General features: G+C 32.3%; 1 protein-coding gene across 1 annotated transcript; it reads right to left on the reverse strand.

Moving 5' to 3' along the window:
- Window positions 1-3,608: 3,608 nt before the first annotated feature.
- LOC138321490 (uncharacterized) lies at window positions 3,609-10,301 on the reverse strand. The gene is made up of 2 exons (XM_069265218.1): window positions 7,859-10,301; window positions 3,609-6,683 (listed from the first exon to the last, which is right to left on the reverse strand). The coding sequence occupies exons 1-2, from the start codon at window positions 10,154-10,156 to the stop codon at window positions 5,070-5,072; spliced, it is 3,912 nt and encodes a 1,303-aa protein (XP_069121319.1). The 5' UTR covers window positions 10,157-10,301; the 3' UTR covers window positions 3,609-5,069.
- Window positions 10,302-21,018: the final 10,717 nt, after the last annotated feature.

Here is a 21,018-nt window from a genome sequence, read left to right on the forward strand (position 1 = left end):
TCGCAGAAATTAATCCTAGATATACAAAATATCGTAACAATTTATGAGAACCATATAAATCGCCTCTGTCGCAGAAGTTAATCCTAAAATATACAAAATATCATAACAATGACGAGAACCATATAAATCGCCTCTGTCGCAGAAGTTAATCCTAAATATACAAAATATCATAACAATGACGAGAACCATATAAATCGCCTCTGTCGCAGAGTTAATCCTAAATATACAAAATATCATAACAATGACGAGAACCATATAAATCGCCTCTGTCGCAGAAGTTAATCCTAAATATACAAAATATCGTAACAATTGATGAGAACCATATAAATCGCTTCTGTCGCAGAAGTTAATCCTAAATTAACAAGATATCATAACAATTAATGAGACCTATATAAATCGCCTCTGTCTCAGAAGAAGCATACACATTTAGATAGATATTGAAGTCGAAATGAAGGGAGTAAAAGTGTTTCGAATGTGGCAGTTTTATTAAAAATCTATATATGCATCCCGTTGATACAATTCAATATATACATGTATATAGATGACATTTGATCACATTCACTTTCCAAAGACTGAAGATTACGTTTTGAATTTCTTTTCCATATAAAAGTATTCATGTATTGTCCGTTCAAAGAGAGCTAAAGAAACAGGACAAGCTTATGAGACCCATAGCACAGATCATTGAAATGCCCACTTAATCAATATATAAAACTTAGAAAGCGTGACTCACTGCATTGGCTTAAATATTTTAAAACTTCGTCACTATGACCCAAGATACTAAGACACATAGTCATGTCATGATTTTATCATTTGGGTTTTATTTTAATGATTTTACTACAGGAACATATCTAAATGTAATGTAAACATTTAAAAACTTAATCAGCATCAAATACTAACTCCCCAACCAACACTTACTTTATATGACATAATGTTTAAATAACTATAAAAAAACACCATACTATAACAAGTCGATAGGTCGAGAGTTTCAGAAAATAGTCATGCAATGAATAACTGAATAATATAATGTTATAAATAATATATCTAAAATACGTGAAATTAATTTTTCTAATCTTAGACTAAATAAATTGACTTCAATGCAAGTTATTTTTTTCATTTAAAACTTTCCATAAATAGTGTACACAATAAATTTTGATCGGAGCGTGATTTATGAAGCACTTGTAATAAAGTTCCTTGAAATAAAACTATGATTGAAACTGGACTGTTTTTATCAAAATTGTTCATCACGAATAATTTTTGATGTAAAAAAAAATAATTAACACTAGATATAAATTGTCCTCATAACACAAGATTTGATAATGCGAAGATTCATATAGCTCAGGATTTGACAATGGCTAATTATTTTAGAAATCTCAACCACCATGTAGAATAAGTCATTGTCTTATAACCACGAAGCAAAATATTACGTATGTATTACATAGGCTACATATATTGTAACACCAACCACTCCATATTTTGTTAGGATTTATTTTTTTAATTGCGATTATTTTATCGTAAAATAGATCGCTGTCTATGGAAGGTAAGATGGGAAGTAAGGCAAGATGCGAACATGGCTTCTTTCATCTATTTTTCCTATGCTTTGGCAAGAAACCGCTCTAGATCTGATGACAACTTTTACATGTGAATCATGGCTTGTTAAAGAGCAAGAGTTATCTTTCTTACTACTAAACAGCAACAACATTATTTGCAATGCGCGATTCATCTGTACAGTATTTGTTCTTTTGGGAATTTCATTTTCCCGATAAAAAAACTAATAACATTTCTATTGGTCATAAAATGGGCCTTAAAAGCAATCGACCTCTTTGAAGTTAGAACGCATGTCCTTTTAATAATGACAACCAAAGTAAAGTTAATGAATGATTCATTACGCTTTAGTTCGTTCCCATTGTCATTTTGTTTATCATCTCTCACCAAAGTCTCACGGGGCAATATGAAAGACTTGCGGTCTGGTATTACTCCACAGTTTCGTAACAAATATTCAGCCCTGGGGATATATTATAGTGATGTAACCAGACTGCAGTGTGTATGACCATAATGTTAAATGACTTAAGATCAATAATTGTATATATCAAATACTCGATATGCAGTCAGTAACGACACATCATTCGTATTTATCAAAGTTACTTCCCTTCGTTTCAAAGTAACTTTGATAGAGTTTTAATTCCCTTACCACGTGGTTTGAAATTTGCAGTTTCTGAATACTTGTACCATATTCCAACTTCGCTAGCCAATGGTATTCATTATACGACACTCTCCATGTAACAGAGAGGGTATCATATTAAATACCCTTGGCTAGCGAAGTTGACCATACTCTAAACCAACTCTCTTTCGCGTGCGAATTACCTTCGTGAATTTCGCGAAGTTTCAATTTAGTTATGTAATCTCTATGAATTTACTTTGAAATAAAATCTCGAATAGCCACGACAGAATATTGATTAACAGTAGCATTGATGAATAAGCAATATCAAGTGAAATATTCTTGCCTTCCTTATCCCTGATTATACCACTATTATTGAATTGTTTTTTTATTACATTTACCCACAACGTAATTTAAAGTTTTATTTTCTGAAGAAAAATAATAAAATAACTGGCTTCTTGCCCAGAGAAAGTGTATGGCTTTCGAGTCACGCATTTCATCAAAGCGGATCGATGGTGTATCAATCCGCAAATGACGAGAAATTATACATACCTCGAACGAGGAGACAAACTAAATTTATGTATCCATTGGCATACAAAACTCTCATTGTTTTTGTTTAATCTGGTATATAAATCTGTTATGCTGGTGAGTATTTTCGGCACTAGGTGTGTTAGGCTCAGTATAAATATATTTTGCTATTTCAATCGAAATAAACACAAGGATTTTCACGTGTATAAGAAATAATAGCTTAGGCTGATATGTAGCACTACTCCAGAATGTCTGCGGATTCTGTACATTATGGTAATACGTATTTAACTTATAACCAAGCTCAGTATTGTTTCTGATCAACAACAGTAAGAAAATACACGTGATAATGAGAGGTCAGGGTTTTTAAATTGAGACGGATATTGTATCATGTACATATATTCCAGATGATTCTTTTTCGTCGTGGCAAAATGATCGGAAAAAATGATTATTTGGATGCACCGGACTTGTCATAACATAAATTTTGCAAGAACTTTCCAACTCTATCTTTAATATGAACTCTTTTATTTCATTTCTAGAGCAAGAAATAAATAAGATTTAGAAACAAGTTTATTAATCCATGTCCCCTTTGCAGAAAATGCATCAGTTAATGAAGACTAAACTAGTAACATATATATATAAGTGAGGCAAAAGTGAGGGTATTTTAAATGAAAACAGAGGGGGTGAGGGTGAGGATGAAATAAATAAATTCGATAAATGGGGCACAGATATTAATGTTGAAGTATCATCTATAAACCCTAGGTTTGACGCTAGTCTAAGGGAGATAACTTCTTGATAATGTGTTGAAAATGTAAAATATAGACAAAAAGTAAAGATTGTTAAGATTGACAATAAATTGTAGAAAATAGAATAAAAACATATTTAATGTGTAATATTAGTGATGTTATAAGATATAAATCAAAAGGATAAACATGTGTATATATGATTTGGCAAAATCATCTTAAAATAATTTAATTTCTCCTGTTCATCCTTATGGCATGTCATGGCAAGCTAGAAAGTACAAGAGACAAAAGTAATTTTAATGAAATACAATAACAATGCGATTTGAAATCATTTATAGCAAAAAAACTCACAACATAGAAATATATATATAGATCATACAAGTAATATCAACTGTTATATCCGGTATTCCAGATAACATTAGATCTTCGCAAACGTACGTCTGTAGGATACGAATTATTTGAAGTTGTAGAAATCAACAAAGAAGTAATTTCAACAGTGTGGTCCAAACATTATTGCATTGTCGAGGCGAAAATAAACATATATGACTCTTACATATGTGGATATGGAAGATATTCTACCTGAGAGTGACAGAATGTAGTAAAACCCGAGAATTATCCAGTGTTTGTAACATTCATTGAGAAATAAGTTAAGAAAACTGCAACTACAAATCAATTCTCCATACGTAACATCTCAACGCAATTCTCGTATTTTGCATTCTTTATAGCTAATCCGTAAATCCAGCATAATTCCTGAAAAAAACGTTAAAATTCACCAGGAAACTAGTAGTGATTTTTTTAATTATCTTAATTACTGTCTTTATAATGCATGTTTATTATTTATATATTGTATAGGAAATGGAAAACATAGTCATTACATCGCGTTAATTGAGTGAAAGATGTTAGTTATCATTTATTGCGTTTAAATCTATGTACTCGTTTAAGTTATGTGTGCGGAAACTGGGCGATAATTTTGACATGCTATTTTTTCATCATTAATTTATTAAACACCATAAGGTTTGATGAATAAAGCTGTAAAAATCATTCAAATGGCTTCAGATCACTTATAAACGTTAGTTATAACAGAGAAATTTTGTACTGAAAAATTGTTGTTTTTATGCCTTAAATATGTTTAAATGAAAACATACCTGCAGAAGTCACTTTATAATTACTAAAAACATTGTAAAAATGTGTAATGAAATTGTAGACCACAATTTGGCTTCATGGTCTCATCGTTTGTACTCATTTCACTTCACTATTGATGTAAATAAATATTTTTTGGCAGTATTGCCAAAAATCATTTTCAGCCCTTATTTGTATATGTAAAATTAAAACCTATGCATTGAAAGTACTGTAATTTTCAAAAAGTTGGTAATTTTTGGTGATTAATAACATATTAAAAGCTCATCTTGATTCGTGAGTATGAAAAATACGGCACATATAACTTTTATAGGTAAAAGGCAGTCACACCATTATGATCTAAAACAATTATGAACAATGATCATTTATCATTCAAGAGTAAATTTTCATTTGGAACCGAGGTATACATATAAAAAATTTATCTACGAAACACATATTTTATATAGTTTCCAGTCGCCTCTGTTAAATGGACCTGCATTAAAAACACAAAGTTATATCGATAATCTAGATCACATCGAACTTGAATTTGCATTTGTTGACTGCGTATTACCTGGTTGAGAAGATGAAGAAGTTGTTGTTTTTCGCCTCTTACCACAAATCAAAACTTTGTAATAATTATAAACTCTCTTATTTAAAACAAAACTGACTAAAACGAACAATCCCTGAAGAACCGTTGCTATAGTAACCAAAAAACTAAATACCGTTATAGGGAACAGTGTATCGATAACTAATAGAATCCAAGTTATCCCTGTTAAAGAAAACAATTTTACGTAAATCAAATGTTGATTTTTCCTTTCTTTGGTACTGTCGACTTTTGGGGATTTTTTAATTTGTAAAGCTGTTCGTATGAAAAAGTAAATATTTGTGAAACACACTATTAACACAGGGGAGAGAAAGGATAGATAGAACGAAGTCTTGTTTTCTATGAAACAGCGTGTTTTACCGTAACCGATGTTGTCATCGTCAGATGTTAGGTAGATAATGACGATGTTACAGATAACAATGACTGATGATAGTCCATAAGAATATGCTATGTACAGTAACATCTTCTTCTTCCATCCCAATGCAGACAGTCTTCCAGCTATTGTGTCGCCAGCGAACACACTATACATGTGATACGAACACACGCTCATACAACCAAAAGTCGACAACCAGAAAATGTGTATGAAAACACCAAGTACAGCACACATCGTAGGCGAAGAAGAAGAGTAAAATCCACACTGGAAAAGTAGCTGGGCAAAAAACATGGCGAATACCAGACTCATGTTGTTCATTCCCGGTAGAGAACGCATAGCGGGGAATAAACAGTAAGTTATGAAGGTTAAAAACAGACAAATCAGGGATATAATGTTACAGACTAATGTTGTGATCTTTAGTGGTTCATACAGAGGTGACTGACTTAAGCTAGACACAATGGAACCATTGAACATTTCCTCGAAATCCTTTAGACAAACTCGAACTTTCTTGTCGATTAACAAGAATTCCTCTTGATGAAGTTTTCTATCAGATTTCATCACAGAAATCTCAAAATGTGATTCATCCACTTCAAACTCGTCTTCCTCTAGTTCTACTTGGGGACAGAGAAGGAGTTGTGATACTAAAACCGGCTTATGGTTATCGTGTAGGTTAAATGTTGTTCCCTTTACCGTTTTACTGTAGCAGTGATTCATAAAGCCGACTGTATTCACGAGTGCCGGTAACATAAAAGCTTCAGACGATACTGTAGACTTCCACAGAACATTTTGAAAAAGAAATGTTCCATTTGTAAATTTAAGCAATGTTTTCTCCGTTGAAAGTCTGTCAACATATTTCCATATCAAAAACATAGTATGTACCATGAACGTTAACCCTCCGTTAGCATTCGAAATGGGATCGTCACATTTCAAGTTCGTCATTATGTGGAATGATTCGAAAGAAATGCCGCGGATTTGTTTGGTGATCTGACCTTTGACCTCCCTCATTACCGGTTCAAGGATGTCACTTGATTTCATTGGTGCAGAAAGATTCGCTTCCAACGTAAACGCCAAGGTGTATCTAAGGTTGTTTGTTTTTGTCAGTAAAGGTTTACAGGTCATGTTGGTTAGAACCTTTCCTGGATAGCACATCAGTCGGCGAGTTTTATTCTGAAATATTGAAAAAAAATCTTTATGTGTTTATAATTCAATTTTGCTTCTAATGAGGAATTTCATTCGCTTACAAATTACTGTATCAATCCATCAATCTGTAACATCATTTCTGATTGGCTGCCTCATATAATATGATATTGATTTCATAGAAAAATATTCTCAAAATCAATTTGGAATTCTCAAGTAAATTGTAGTATATTAAATTAAAAGGATTCATTTGAATATATTTTTAACTTATGGTATAAGACCAAAATCATATAATAAACCATAGCTGTAAAATGATATTACACAGGTTAGATTGCAAAACTTGTAAATATATATGGTAAATATTATATCATATGCTTTTAATGACAATGGTTTTTAATTTTGTTATTCTGGATTTAACATATTTCTCTTGGACAAAAACAATATAATTATTGCCAAAATAAAAACCGATTTGGAATATAAAATCATCCCTCAGAGGAGATACATTACAATGCATTTTTTTAATCTTTTGTGTCTATTTGTTTAAGAAAGAAACTGTTCAAGCCCATACTCACTGAAAGGACACTATTTAGAACAGAGAATAATTTATTTTATCATCTATTGATTGGTTATGACTCTTATATCATTCAAGCATTGATGTCACTAATTTTAACTTCATCAGAGTATGAAAGACAATTTGTATGAATCCGCGTAGCAAATAAAATTTATTTATACCCCGATGAAATTAAAAATTAGTGACATCAATGCTTATAATTTATTTTCTAGTCTACTTCATTAAATGTTTCTATTGTGACGTCACGATTATGTCATTCTCGGATGATTACAAAGAGCAAATAATTATTTTAGTGTGAAAAGGAAAATTAAAATCATGCCTTAATCACTAAGAACTGGTTTTTTTCTGTTTGTTGATACATGTAGGTTTTAATTTAGTTCTGTTAAATTTGGTTTTTATTTGAAGTACTGATTGTTTTCGGGGGGTGTTATTTTCCAGTGAAGACTGATATTATCCCAAAGATTTAAATCCGCAAAATAGTGCGGAATGGTCGAATCTTTAAAAAGGCAAAAATATAATTTTCTCGTTTTCTGTTAAAATCACAAAAGGATCCCCGTCAATACCCGGCATCAGAAACAGAATGACGAAAAACAATTCTCCAATGATAAGTATGCACAGTTTTGTTTGTACTTACGTTTATCGTGTTGTAAATTTCCTCGTCATTTCTAAATGTCAGTATCTGTATTTCAGATTTAACAGTCATTTGAGGCTCATGATCAGCTGAGAATATGCCACGAACAAGATGGATATTTGGAGACAATGTAGGCGGGAAATCGAATCCACCCGCAAATCTGGGATTCCATGGAAACGGTGGTGGAAGGGTCATGTTGATATTGGAGCAGAGTGAGCAAAAGACATTTTTGTAAGGTTCGTAGCCAGGCACTAAGGGTGAATTTCTACACAACTCGATGACAACTTCTCCATACCGTTGATTTTCTGGTTGAACTGAACACGTGTCAATTGAAATGTTACTTGATGTAGGAGGATTACACACATAACAAAATATATTTTTATATTGTTCGTGATAAGGCGGGAGAAATTTCCCCTCGTTTTCACAGGCCGCTTTTACATCCGGGTCAAAGAGCATCCAATGCCCGGTGGTGTTACATTTGTCAACATAGCGGAATTCTGACGTTTTCGTACAGTGCATCCGACTCACTTGAGACATAAGACTATTTCTGTGTCTTGGAAAGACTCTTACAGAACAGTCCATGACTTTTGCAGTCTTTATAACATCATTCAACAGTACGTGAAATTCTGCATTTATTTCATAAGGGCATTTTATTTGAACATCCCATGGTGTTATTTGTATGTGTTGTTTCTCTTTCGAGTTTAAATGGCACCACATACAGTCGAAATTTTTGTAAATCGCTTGCCCATGCGTAACAGGAAGCGTTCCAAAAATGTCGTCTGCTGCAATTCCGCACCGTAACTGGGATTCATCAATAGCGCCACCTACATTGGATTGTTCACATTTACTTATGGCACTGTATGGTGTAGCATACTTCTGATTCACTGATGAAGATTCCACAAGAATATCACTAAAGCAAGATGTAGGAGCTTCCAACAAGACATCCAAACAGCAAAATGGCGGTTTGTGGCTATAAAGACATGTTTTCATATCACATGAACAGAGATCTAGCTGGAATAATTGGTGAGGAATTTTGCAAAATGATCCGGAACCTTCAACAGCATAGTGATATGATACAAGTTTAGTGGTATTCCATTGATTCGAAAACAGTGGCATGGGTTTATGGATGTGACTCAAAAACATCATTGTCTTTGATTTCTCTAATAATACGTGATAGAAATCTAAATTGTAACGGGTGACAGTAAAGAAATTTTCATACAATGATTCACTCTCTGTGGTGGAAATAGAAACATCAAAATAACGGTTATAGTTTGTGTTGTTTCTGTTACAAAGAAAACAAAAGACATTCTTATAAGGCTGAGTACTCGGCGTCCAATCCATACTGTTACAATTATGTTCTATAGCTGCTTCGTAAGGAGACCAAATGCCTGAAACATTACACGTGGCCACTATTTCGTCTTCGTGAAGATAATCTGGGGGGTTACAGATAAAGCAAAATATGTTTCGATACGTTTTATAACGAGGCAGATAGTCAGCTGCACATGCAGCTTCTATATCAGGGTCTCTGTAGGCCCATGTACCAGTTACATTGCACCACGACTCCAACGGTTCATAGTCTGTAGAATGTTGAGTTCTTCCAAAACATTTATGCATGTTTCCTTCATCTGCAACATATTCCAACTTGCAGTCATTAGACCTTGCGGTATTATATATGGCTTCATAAGATGACAAGAAATTTAGATCGACGAAATCGAAGCAGGAGACGTCTATATTCCATTCTGTATAATTATGTATACCATTGCATTCGGCGCAGAACTTGTTTCGGAATGTGAACGCATACCTGCGTGACGTAACAGGTGGATATTGCAGAGATTCGGTGTCGGTGTAATTCATCATGCATTTGTCTTTGAGTTCCTCAGGTGATTTTTCATGACAGTCTGCAAAGATGTAATGATTTGACTTTTTGTTGACTCTGCCCTGAAGCAGTGACGTGGTAACACAATCCTGTTCTGGCATGGAGAGGATCACATCCGGACAACAGTCCTGACGGAGGACACACTGTCTGTCACATCGACACTGAGGACATACCTTCACACGAGGGGTGCTTTTGAATTCATAAACGAAGCTATAATGATGTTTATTGCATATATACTGAGGTCCGCATACTAAATAATATTCATAAATCAAGTTTGTCATGTTGTAAACGGGTCTCGTAGAGGAGTCTTGAACGTAAAGAGGTAGCGGTTCTGTGACATCCGAGGCGTGATGCGATATGGTCAATGCTATTATGTTTCCGGCATAAATGATGTACAGAGCAAGTTGTATCTCCCTGAAAATCATTTTAACCTGCAAAAGAAACAAATATAAAAAAATAAGGTAATGAATTAGCAAACAATGAAGTCGTAATTATAGATAGAAGCATTTGTGGAAAGAATTTACATAGGCTTGGTATGTTTTGTTCCATTAGACAATATTACATCATAGATATCAATAAAATGGTTGAAACCATTTATCAAAACAAAATATGAAAATTCCATGTCAAATTAGGTTTCAAGAAATGATTACTTAAAAGATTTAATCTTGGTTTAAAGTGGCATCGATAAGATATTATATTATGTACTCAATATATTTGTTGTTTGTAATGATTACGTAGAATTAACAGAAACTCGTATAAACTTTAATTTTACAAGATACTGCTTATCTTTTTAGTGAAAGAATTCTTTTTATTTTGAGTGGCCATGGAATCCGCAACTTATACTGATATTTTTTTCGGCAACGACATATGCTGGTTTCGTGTATGATGTTTTTATTTATTCATTACAAATTTTGTAACGGGATGTAGGTTTTAGCTTCGAGATAATTCTTAATCAACTGTTTCTCAAATATATATATTTTATGGATGGCAATTGCTCATGAGTAATACAGGGACACACTGTCATACTGACAACCCTTGTTGTCTATAAATTACACGGTCAAAAGGCCACCAGTGTGTAGTAACTTAACAACGCATGGTTACACACATTTGGAGCGGTCACTAACAGTTGATTATAACGGCACGGTGGCTGGAATATGGAAACATTTAAATGTTTTGATTTTTATTTCACTACAAATTATGGAATGTAAAAATACTGGGGCTATATTTTCTGATTTAATAATAAATTCAACGTTGATATTGACAAAAGACCAACAAAAATAAAATTTTGATTATTTCTAAAACAAGAGAAATAATGGATGATTATTATTGTATTTACACCAGAATACGACTTTTATAATTCTAAGAAATTGTATTCTTTATTAATCAACATTCTCTATATGGTGGTTTTAATTTCTCTGAATTCAAACTCTCATTCAATCTGTTTCGAACAATTAATAATAAACCATCAAGATTGTATTTTCAAGTTAATTTTTCACCAACTCCTAACATCTAACCTAATTTATTAAGATAATAACTAAAAATAAATGGTAATGTGTTTAACAAAAAAACCCGTGAAAACATCTTCATCATATTTGTGAATATGTTTAAATAAAATTAAATCAACAGTGTTCTAATTTCTTCATTTCAAAGAAAGTTAAGTAATTGCAATGCTTACCTGTACGTCTGTTAACCTTCAGTAACGGTACACAACAAACAGAACCACTGCCCCAAAGCTTAGTTATACACAATGAACCTCCTACTCACTTTAACAAAAGGGATGAAGTAAAATCCGAACTATTTCTGGATTTTTGATTGAACAATCTTATATCAAATTTCACAAAAACATTGAGCAATTAAATAAAACATGTTACATTAGTATTTGTCTGAAAAATGCCGCTTTGTGCAGTTTACCTAAGCTTTGATATTACATAAAAATCAAAGTTTTAGCGAATTCTTAGACGACAATTTTTATACTTCATATTTTCCAGTATGCCTACAAAACACGCGCGCTTTAAGATTGATTGTCGGCTGTTTATAATGACACTACCTATAAACAGGTTACACACGCCACGGCGTTGTAGCGGCTATTTACGTCATCAATCATAAAGAAATGTTCACGTGTGTCTAAATAAGGTAATATTAGAGGTAAATTACCTGGTAACGATGCAATTAAATTTATAGATACATTCTTTACAGAAATCCAGCTGCAAGTCTAGCAAACAGAGAATAGATAATTAAATTTCATGGATATCAAACACCATATAAACATTCAATTACATTGTTAACCATAGTTATTATTATTATATATTCGTATAGCAGTTGTGATATTCGTTACATTAATCTCCATGTAATCCAATTTTACCTTAGTGAATTCGTTATACATAATCGATGAAAGCCACAGATAATACAACTTTTAATAGGTCTTAGGAAGATTGATTAAGAACATCATTGACACTCTGGTTCCTCATGAACATGTTACATTCACAAATGATTGGATAGAGTAGGAAATTCGCTCTGAAAATAAATACTTTAAATACCTTTATTTACATTATGGGAGATGCTGAAATTTCAAACAAAAAAGAAAAACATGATTGTAAATTTTTAAGCCATTATTGAATGGTCATTAATATGTACATTTGTAATGATAATCTTATAATTTTTATACATATATAGCACATTAATTGATGTCTCTACTAGGATCGACGTTGATGTTATATTCGGTTTGCAGGTTCAATCCCACCTCCCCAAATAAAAAAAAACCCACCCTGTTTTTCTTCAATAAAACAAGGTCTACCATAGCACCAGAATTGTTGTTTTCCATGCAAAAAATTATATTATTGCCCAAAAATTTGTCATCACAGCGTCATTTTCTTATACAAGTGCAAGCAATCTATAACTACATATGACCACTATACAGTTTGAATATATGCATGTCATTATGGTTTGTCTATCATCCATGTCATTATATTTTTGACATTATCCATCATCTTGATATAGTGACTTATGAGCGATTCATAACTGTTTATGATGTACTGAAACCTTTTTCAAATTATTCCTATTTTATGCTATGTTCAGATATCGGACCCCGAGGGTAAATACGCAGTAGAGGTTCGGTTAAGGTAGCTATCATTTTTGTTTTACAGTTAAATTATAGTTTCATACCGGACACATGGATTAATCATTTTATCACATAACTGGTCCGTTCAGCCACAGCATACGACCATGTCATAGATATCGATAGACACATGTGTAGTAACACTGTTGTCACGTCACAGGTAATAATGACGTCATGATCAAAATATGATGTCGTACGATTGTCTCGGTAGACGACACGTCAAATCGAGCTGGATTTCTACTGTTTTATGTAGAGACGAAATTAATTGTTTTGCTTACATTTCTACTGATAAAAGTTATGTGATAAATAGAGTATTACACTCGTGACTATGTGATATGAAATTTATCAAACTCGTTAAATAATTTGATATGCCATTCGCCTAAGGGCTCGTGGCATACCAACTTATTGAACTCGTTTGATAATTTTTATATCAGTTAGCCACTCATGTAAGATCCTCTATTTATCGTGCTATTTTTATATCTAACTAATTCTTTATCATGGATTGTTCTTAAGATGTTAGTGCTTTTCTGCTTGCTAATTATTACTCTCAGAACGAGGTAATTGCATAAAATATTACTATCTTTTTGTAACAACATTTTGATTGTCTAAAGTGAATACTTAAGGCTTTATGGACTTTACAAGACTCTTTCATGATTTTGAAGTTAGATTGCAGAAAGTGTTTGTTCATCCAGTTTTTAATTTAGATTAATATGACTAATGTCGTCGGCGAAGCACTGAACGGTTACCATTACGGAGCATATGGTTCGATTATCATTTGATCTTTTTATTAGTCTCCTTTCAAATCTACCTTTTGATTAAATATTTCCATTGCATAGTCAACTTTTAATGATAACTACTATTTGGTTGGGATGTTGGCATTGTCGAAGCAGACATATTATATGGCCATTTTCCTGGCCAAATATGAGACAAAGTATTGCGAGATACTGTTATGAAATGGTCACACTATAAGTTTGATAACGTTAATGTATTTCAAATGTATGTTATGACGTTACTTTAATCTTTAACGTACAAAAAGGTGTGTAATCTATAGTTTTATACCCAATCTCTGCCTTGATACCAGCCTTAGCTTCCTCAGACATCAACCATAAAACTCGAGAGTATAATATTATCATGTCAGTATTGGCAACCTCTGATGATGATAACAAGAAATTAATTTAAAACAAGAACGGAAGGGTCAAAACAAGGGGCACATTTTTAAGGTCATCGAAGCGTAAAAATCCAAAAAGGCGTAGATTTTTTTTATCTTATAATATCATGAAGGTTATTAAAAAGGCATTTTTTTTTTGGGGGGGGGGGGTTCTAATATTTCTTTATTTTTATTAATTAATAACGAGTTTGTACTATAGATTATTGAAATAATTATCAATTTAAAATCCTGAATAATATATTCTTGGTATCGGACCAGAACCATTTAAACATTAAATTGACGTCTAAACAATAAAGAGTATTTTTACAAGCAATGATAACGATGCAATTAAATTTATAGATACATTCTTTACAGAAATCCAGCTGCAAGTCTAGCAAACAGAGAATAGATAATTAAATTTCATGGATATCAAACACCATATAAACATTCAATTACATTGTTAACCATAGTTATTATTATTATATATTCGTATAGCAGTTGTGATATTCGTTACATTAATCTCCATGTAATCCAATTTTACCTTAGTGAATTCGTTATACATAATCGATGAAAGCCACAGATAATACAACTTTTAATAGGTCTTTGGAAGATTGATTAAGAACATCATTGACACTCTGGTTCCTCGTTAACATTTTGTGCTGGGAAATGTTCACAAATGATTGGATATAGTAGGAAATTCGCTCTGAAAATAAATGCTTTAAATACCTTTATTTACATTATGGGAGATGCTGAAATTTCAAACAAAAAAGAAAAACATGATTGTAAATTTTTAAACCATTATTGAATGGTCATTAATATGTACATTTGTAATAATAATCTTATAATTTTTATACATATATAGCACATTAATTGATGTCTCTACTAGGATCGACGTTGGTATTAAATTCGGTTTGCAGGTTCAATCCCATCTCCCCAAATAAAAAAAAACCCACCCTGTTTTTCTTCAATAAAACAAGGTCTACCATAGCACCAGAATTGTTGTTTTCCATGCAAAAAATTATATTATTGCCCAAAAATTTGTCATCACAGCGTCATTTTCTTATACGATTTCGAACTTTGGCAAAACCGTGCAAGATTTCGAAACCGCCTGTTTTAGCTTCACGACAGTAGACATCAGTATACATCATTAGTGCAAGCAATCTACATATGACCACTATACAGTTTGAATATATGCATGTCATTATGGTTTGTCTATCATCCATGTCATTATATTTTTGACATTATCCATCATCTTGATATAGTGACTTATGAGCGATTCATAACTGTTTATGATGTACTGAAACCTTTTTTCAAATTATTCCTATTTTATGCTATGTTCAGATATCGGACCCCGAGGGTAAATACGCAGTAGAGGTTCGGTTAAGGTAGCTATCATTTTTGTTTTACAGTTAAATTATAGTTTCATACCGGACACATGGATTAATCATTTTATCACATAACTGGTCCGTTCAGCCACAGCATACGACCATGTCATAGATATCGATAGACACATGTGTAGTAACACTGTTGTCACGTCACAGGTAATAATGACGTCATGATCAAAATATGATGTCGTACGATTGTCTCGGTAGACGACACGTGAAATCGAGCTGGGTTTCTACTGTTTTATGTAGAGACGAAATTAATTGTTTTGCTTACATTTCTACTATAAAAGTTATGTGTTAAATAGAGTATTACACTCGTGACAATGTGATATGAAATTTATCAAACTCGTTAAATAATTTGATATGCCATTCGCCTAAGGGCTCGTGGCATACCAACTTATTGAACTCGTTTGATAATTTTTATATCAGTTAGCCACTCATGTAAGATCCTCTATTTATCGTGCTATTTTTATATCTAACTAATTCTTTATCATGGATTGTTCTTAAGATGTTAGTGCTTTTCTGCTTGCTAATTATTACTCTCAGAACGAGGTAATTGCATAAAATATTACTATCTTTTTGTAACAACATTTTGATTGTCTAAAGTGAATACTTAAGGCTTTATGGACTTTACAAGACTCTTTCATGATTTTGAAGTTAGATTGCAGAAAGTGTTTGTTCATCCAGTTTTTAATTTAGATTAATATGACTAATGTCGTCGGCGAAGCACTGAACGGTTACCATTACGGAGCATATGGTTCGATTATCATTTGATCTTTTTATTAGTCTCCTTTCAAATCTACTTTTTGATTAAATATTTCCATTGCATAGTCAACTTTTAATGATAACTATTATTTGGTTGGGATGTTGGCATTGTCGAAGCAGACATATTATATGGCCATTTTCCTGGCCAAATATGAGACAAAGTATTGCGAGATACTGTTATGAAATGGTCACACTATAAGTTTGATAACGTTAATGTATTTCAAATGTATGTTATGACGTTACTTTAATCTTTAACGTACAAAAAGGTGTGTAATCTATAGTTTTATACCCAATCTCTGCCTTGATACCAGCCTTAGCTTCCTCAGACATCAACCATAAAACTCGAGAGTATAATATTATCATGTCAGTATTGGCAACCTCTGATGATGATAACAAGAAATTAATTTAAAACAAGAACGGAAGGGTCAAAACAAGGGGCACATTTTTAAGGTCATCGAAGCGTAAAAATCCAAAAAGGCGTAGATTTTTGTTTATCTTATAATATCATGAAGGTTATTAAAAAGGCATTTTTTTTTTTTTGGTTCTAATATTTCTTTATTTTTAATAATTAATAACGAATTTGTACTATAGATGTATTGAAATCATTAACAATTTAAAATCCTGAATAATATATTCTTGGTATCGGACCAGAACCATTTAAACATTAAATTGCAAGTCTAAACAATAAAGAGTATTTTTACAAGCCACTATTTTTTTCTTACACTTGTAGGTACTTTGTACTTGGTACCAAAGTTGATTATCAGCTTTTTTTTTAAAAACCAGTTTCTAGGATTTCGTTTAAGGTGCAGTTTTCAGGTACTTTTTCTATCCCTTATGGTGCCTCTAAGTTACATGTATCAGCAGCTGGTGCACGGTACACATCAGCTGTGTACAGACAGTAGGGCTAATTAGCGAGTATTAACATAACGCTGTATAAATATTGGGAGAAAAGCGTCAATATTTATAAGCTTAATGAACTTGTAGGACCTATCGAATGTATATTTTTTTCTTATTTCATAAACACGTAATACAGTTGATACATCTCAAATGTTGAACATATGTTCGCTTGTATCCTCAAAAATGGTACTTTCATAACCTTCAAAAGCCTTACGGATTTTCTCAAAATCAAAATATCCTATTGTCAAATGTTACGACAACAAGCCTATAAAAACCCTTTCTTTATAGATTTAATTTCGTTTAATTCAATATATTTATCATATTTTATTTTCACTTTTCTTTCTATTCTATTTCGTTTTCTCTTATATATTTTGCATTAAAGATTTGACATTTAAAAAGATTAACTGGGGTAGATTTTTTATGTTATGGAGAAGTGACACAAAATTCTGAGTGTAATCTAAATTAACCGATGAAAGTACGCAGTGATTTTTGCGTTATAACCCCATAACATAACAAAAAATATTCGAATTTTAAATCCTAATAATTCAATCTAAATCCGCGACACTTTAAATTTCTTGAGAGACTCTATTTCTATGAAATCATTGCACAATTGATTCAGCCAATCGGAGACGACGTTACAAATGGTAACGCCATTTTTTACGTAGATTTTTAAATGAATGAGAATGCTTGTTATAAGCAAAATTGGATCATTTTCCATTACAAGTGCCAGGTTAATAGTCATTCCAGAATTACTAGGCTTTGCTTATTTGTATCTCATAACGGCATTAATTAAGAAGATAATATTCGAGAGCAAAAATATGCATGGGGAAATATGAATTAAAGCAAGTATGTTTATTCGAGGTAATATGTCACAATAATAAAAACTATTTCAATAACTTATTGCTGTAAAATTGTCGTCTTTTTGTGCTCGAGTAGTAGCACTTGTAATGTTTTTATTATTACAGATTGTTATCAATCTAGTAATAACATTAAAAGTATATCACTCGTACATCAAGTATACAAAAACACACCTTATCATTATTGCATTTATAGGATTTCGGAATGCTAAAGTATTCTAATATGATTAATAAACATACTCATAATCATTCATATTTCCATATGCTCCAGTAATGCGTCTGTTTTATTCATGTTAATGCTTAAACTGAACAATTATGAATCCATAATCAAGGACTGTAAGCTCCAAGTTTTGAATACATCATACGGAAGCGTATTAGGCTCACGTACGACAATATTTTTCAGGATAACGAAAATGTTTTATTTGGCGGCCGCCACTTAATTTATCTGGCGGCCGCCAAATAATTATCTGGCGGCCGCCACTTAATTTATCTGGCAATATAATTATCGGCCGCAATATAATTATCTGGCGGCCGCCACTTAATTTATCTGGCGGCCGCCAGATAATTATTTGGCGGCCACCAGATAAATTAAGTGGCGGCCGCCAGATAATTAAGTGGCGGCCGCCAGATAATTAAGTGGCGGCCGGCAGATAAGTATATGCCAGAAATTTAAATGGCGGCCGCATATATAATTATTTGGCGGCCGCCAGATCAATTAAGTGGCGGCCGCCAGATAATTATTAAGCAGCCGCCAAATAAAACATTTTCGCTATCCTAAAAAATATTTTCGTACATGAGCCTAATACGCTTCCGTAGTAACTCACTCGAATGTACAATAATTAAAAAAAAGTTTTAATATATATTGCCCATTCGTAAATACAAAATAATGTTTTTGAACAAATATTTATTTTTGATTTTTAAGAAAGCATAATTTTAGTCACGTGACATAATGCTCCAAATATCTTATTTATCGTGTTTATTTCTCATTCATATCTATATATAGCATGCATATAAACATGACAGACCTGATAGCTTTCTCATGTATATTACACCTACTATAGCGGATACTGACACAGCAAAACATAACCCGGTTTCAAACTATTAATTTATTATTTATTTTTCGGTTCATGTTCACGTTTTACGTCATCTAAGAGTGTCATGGGAATTGTAAACAGAAGTCAAATATATTTTTAAAAGCTTAATTGATATTTATTAGCTAGTGTAATAAAACAATTCCTAATTCTAACTTACATAAGTCACCCATTTGATTTCCTGCTTTACTCTATCCGGATCATGGTCTACTAAGAAAATAAAGTACTTTCGAACTATAATAACACGGATATCTCACATATGTGTATACAGACTGCCATGCGTTTCATTTTGTTGGAGGAGTTTAGAGATTTGGACCAATTATAATTTATTTGGTTTCGGCTTTTCAGAACGTATGCTAAATGGTGCTTCACGATCAACAAAACAGTATTTTAATCAATTCGAAACAGAAACAGGAGATTACATATTTTGAATGTTCATTCTTGTAAATTTAAGTTTCTCAGTTATCTTTATAGCAAAAAACAAATATGAGTGTCAAAATAAGTATAATTGTGCCCGAATAGAATTCGTCTAGTCCTACCTCATATTGAATGAAGTAATGATTGCACATGCGCTAAAAGATATATATATCAGTGAGTTTGTTAAGTTAGATATATGTCTCAAATATATTTATGGTCTAAACTGTTGCCAAAAGCGCATATATAAATGTAAAGTGTGGTATCGTGTTAATGTTCCTGAATAATTAACGATAATAGCAATATCGAATCACTCTTCATCGATTACATTAAACACCATCCCTTAAAATCAAGCATTTATCCAATCTACGTTCATTGTGAAATTGCAAATACTACTTAGTGATGCAATTATTATAAAACGAATGTACACACTCATTATAATAAACTAAGCGTCTAATTTCCTATAATTAGGGCATAACTCTCGTTGAATGTGTCTCTTCCGGCCGATTTACTGTTCTACACGCGAAGCCAATGTAGTAATTAATAACAAATACACTAATGATTGATGCTACTCTGACTAGATATTGCTACGGTATGGAAACCGTATCATATTCTTTCTTAATAATACTAGTGTATTTTATTATACGCAAAAGAGTTTTTTATTAAATTATATGTATCTACAAAAAACCTCAGTGTCCACCTACACCTTCATAGGCATATCATGCATAAGGGCGATTACATTTCATGCGTTTTTTGTGAGAAAAAAAATCGCAAAAAATGAATGCCTGATTGTGTGCATTAAAGTTATATTTGCCGTATTTTTCATACTCACGAATCAAGATGAGCTTTTGATATGTTATTCATCACCAAAAATTACCAACGTTTTGAAAATTACAGTACTTTCAATTCATAGGTTTTAATTTAACACATACAAATAAGAGCAGCTGAAAACGATTTTTGGCAGTACTGCCAAAAATCATATATTTACATCAATAGTGAAGTGAAATGAGTACATACGGTGAGACCATGAAGCCAAATTGTGGTCTACAATTTCATTACACATTTTTACAATGTTTTTAGTAATTGTAAAGTGACCTCTGCAGGTATGTTTTCATTTAAACATATTTAAGGCATAAAAACAACAATTTTTCAGTACAAAATTTCTGTCTTATAACTAACGTTTATAAGTCATCTGAAGCCATTTGTATGATTTTTACAGCTTTATTAAACAAACCTTATGGTTTTTAATAGATTAATGATGAAAAAATAGCATGTCAAAATTATCGCCCAGTTACGGCACATATAACTTTAATATATAGGACCTGTTAACGTAGCCGATGTTTTCCTTTCTTTTATGTTTGTAGAATTTTCAAAATAGATAATCACACGATATATTGTAGCCATTTTGATTGAATATCCATCGAGAGTTACCAAATAACTCTATCCATTACATGGTTATACATATAGTGTTTTATTTAAAAGGTTCAATAAAGGCAAACTATCTGCTTGAAGTTATAAACAAACGGGCTATGTATGGTTTGAGGCCTATTTTGCCGCCATGTTCATCAGATTTTCAACTTAGTGTTACAAAATAAGTTTTTAATCCTTTATTTATT

Source organism: Argopecten irradians, chromosome 4, assembly GCF_041381155.1.
Source record: "Argopecten irradians isolate NY chromosome 4, Ai_NY, whole genome shotgun sequence".
Classification (NCBI taxonomy): Eukaryota; Metazoa; Mollusca; class Bivalvia; order Pectinida; family Pectinidae; genus Argopecten; species Argopecten irradians.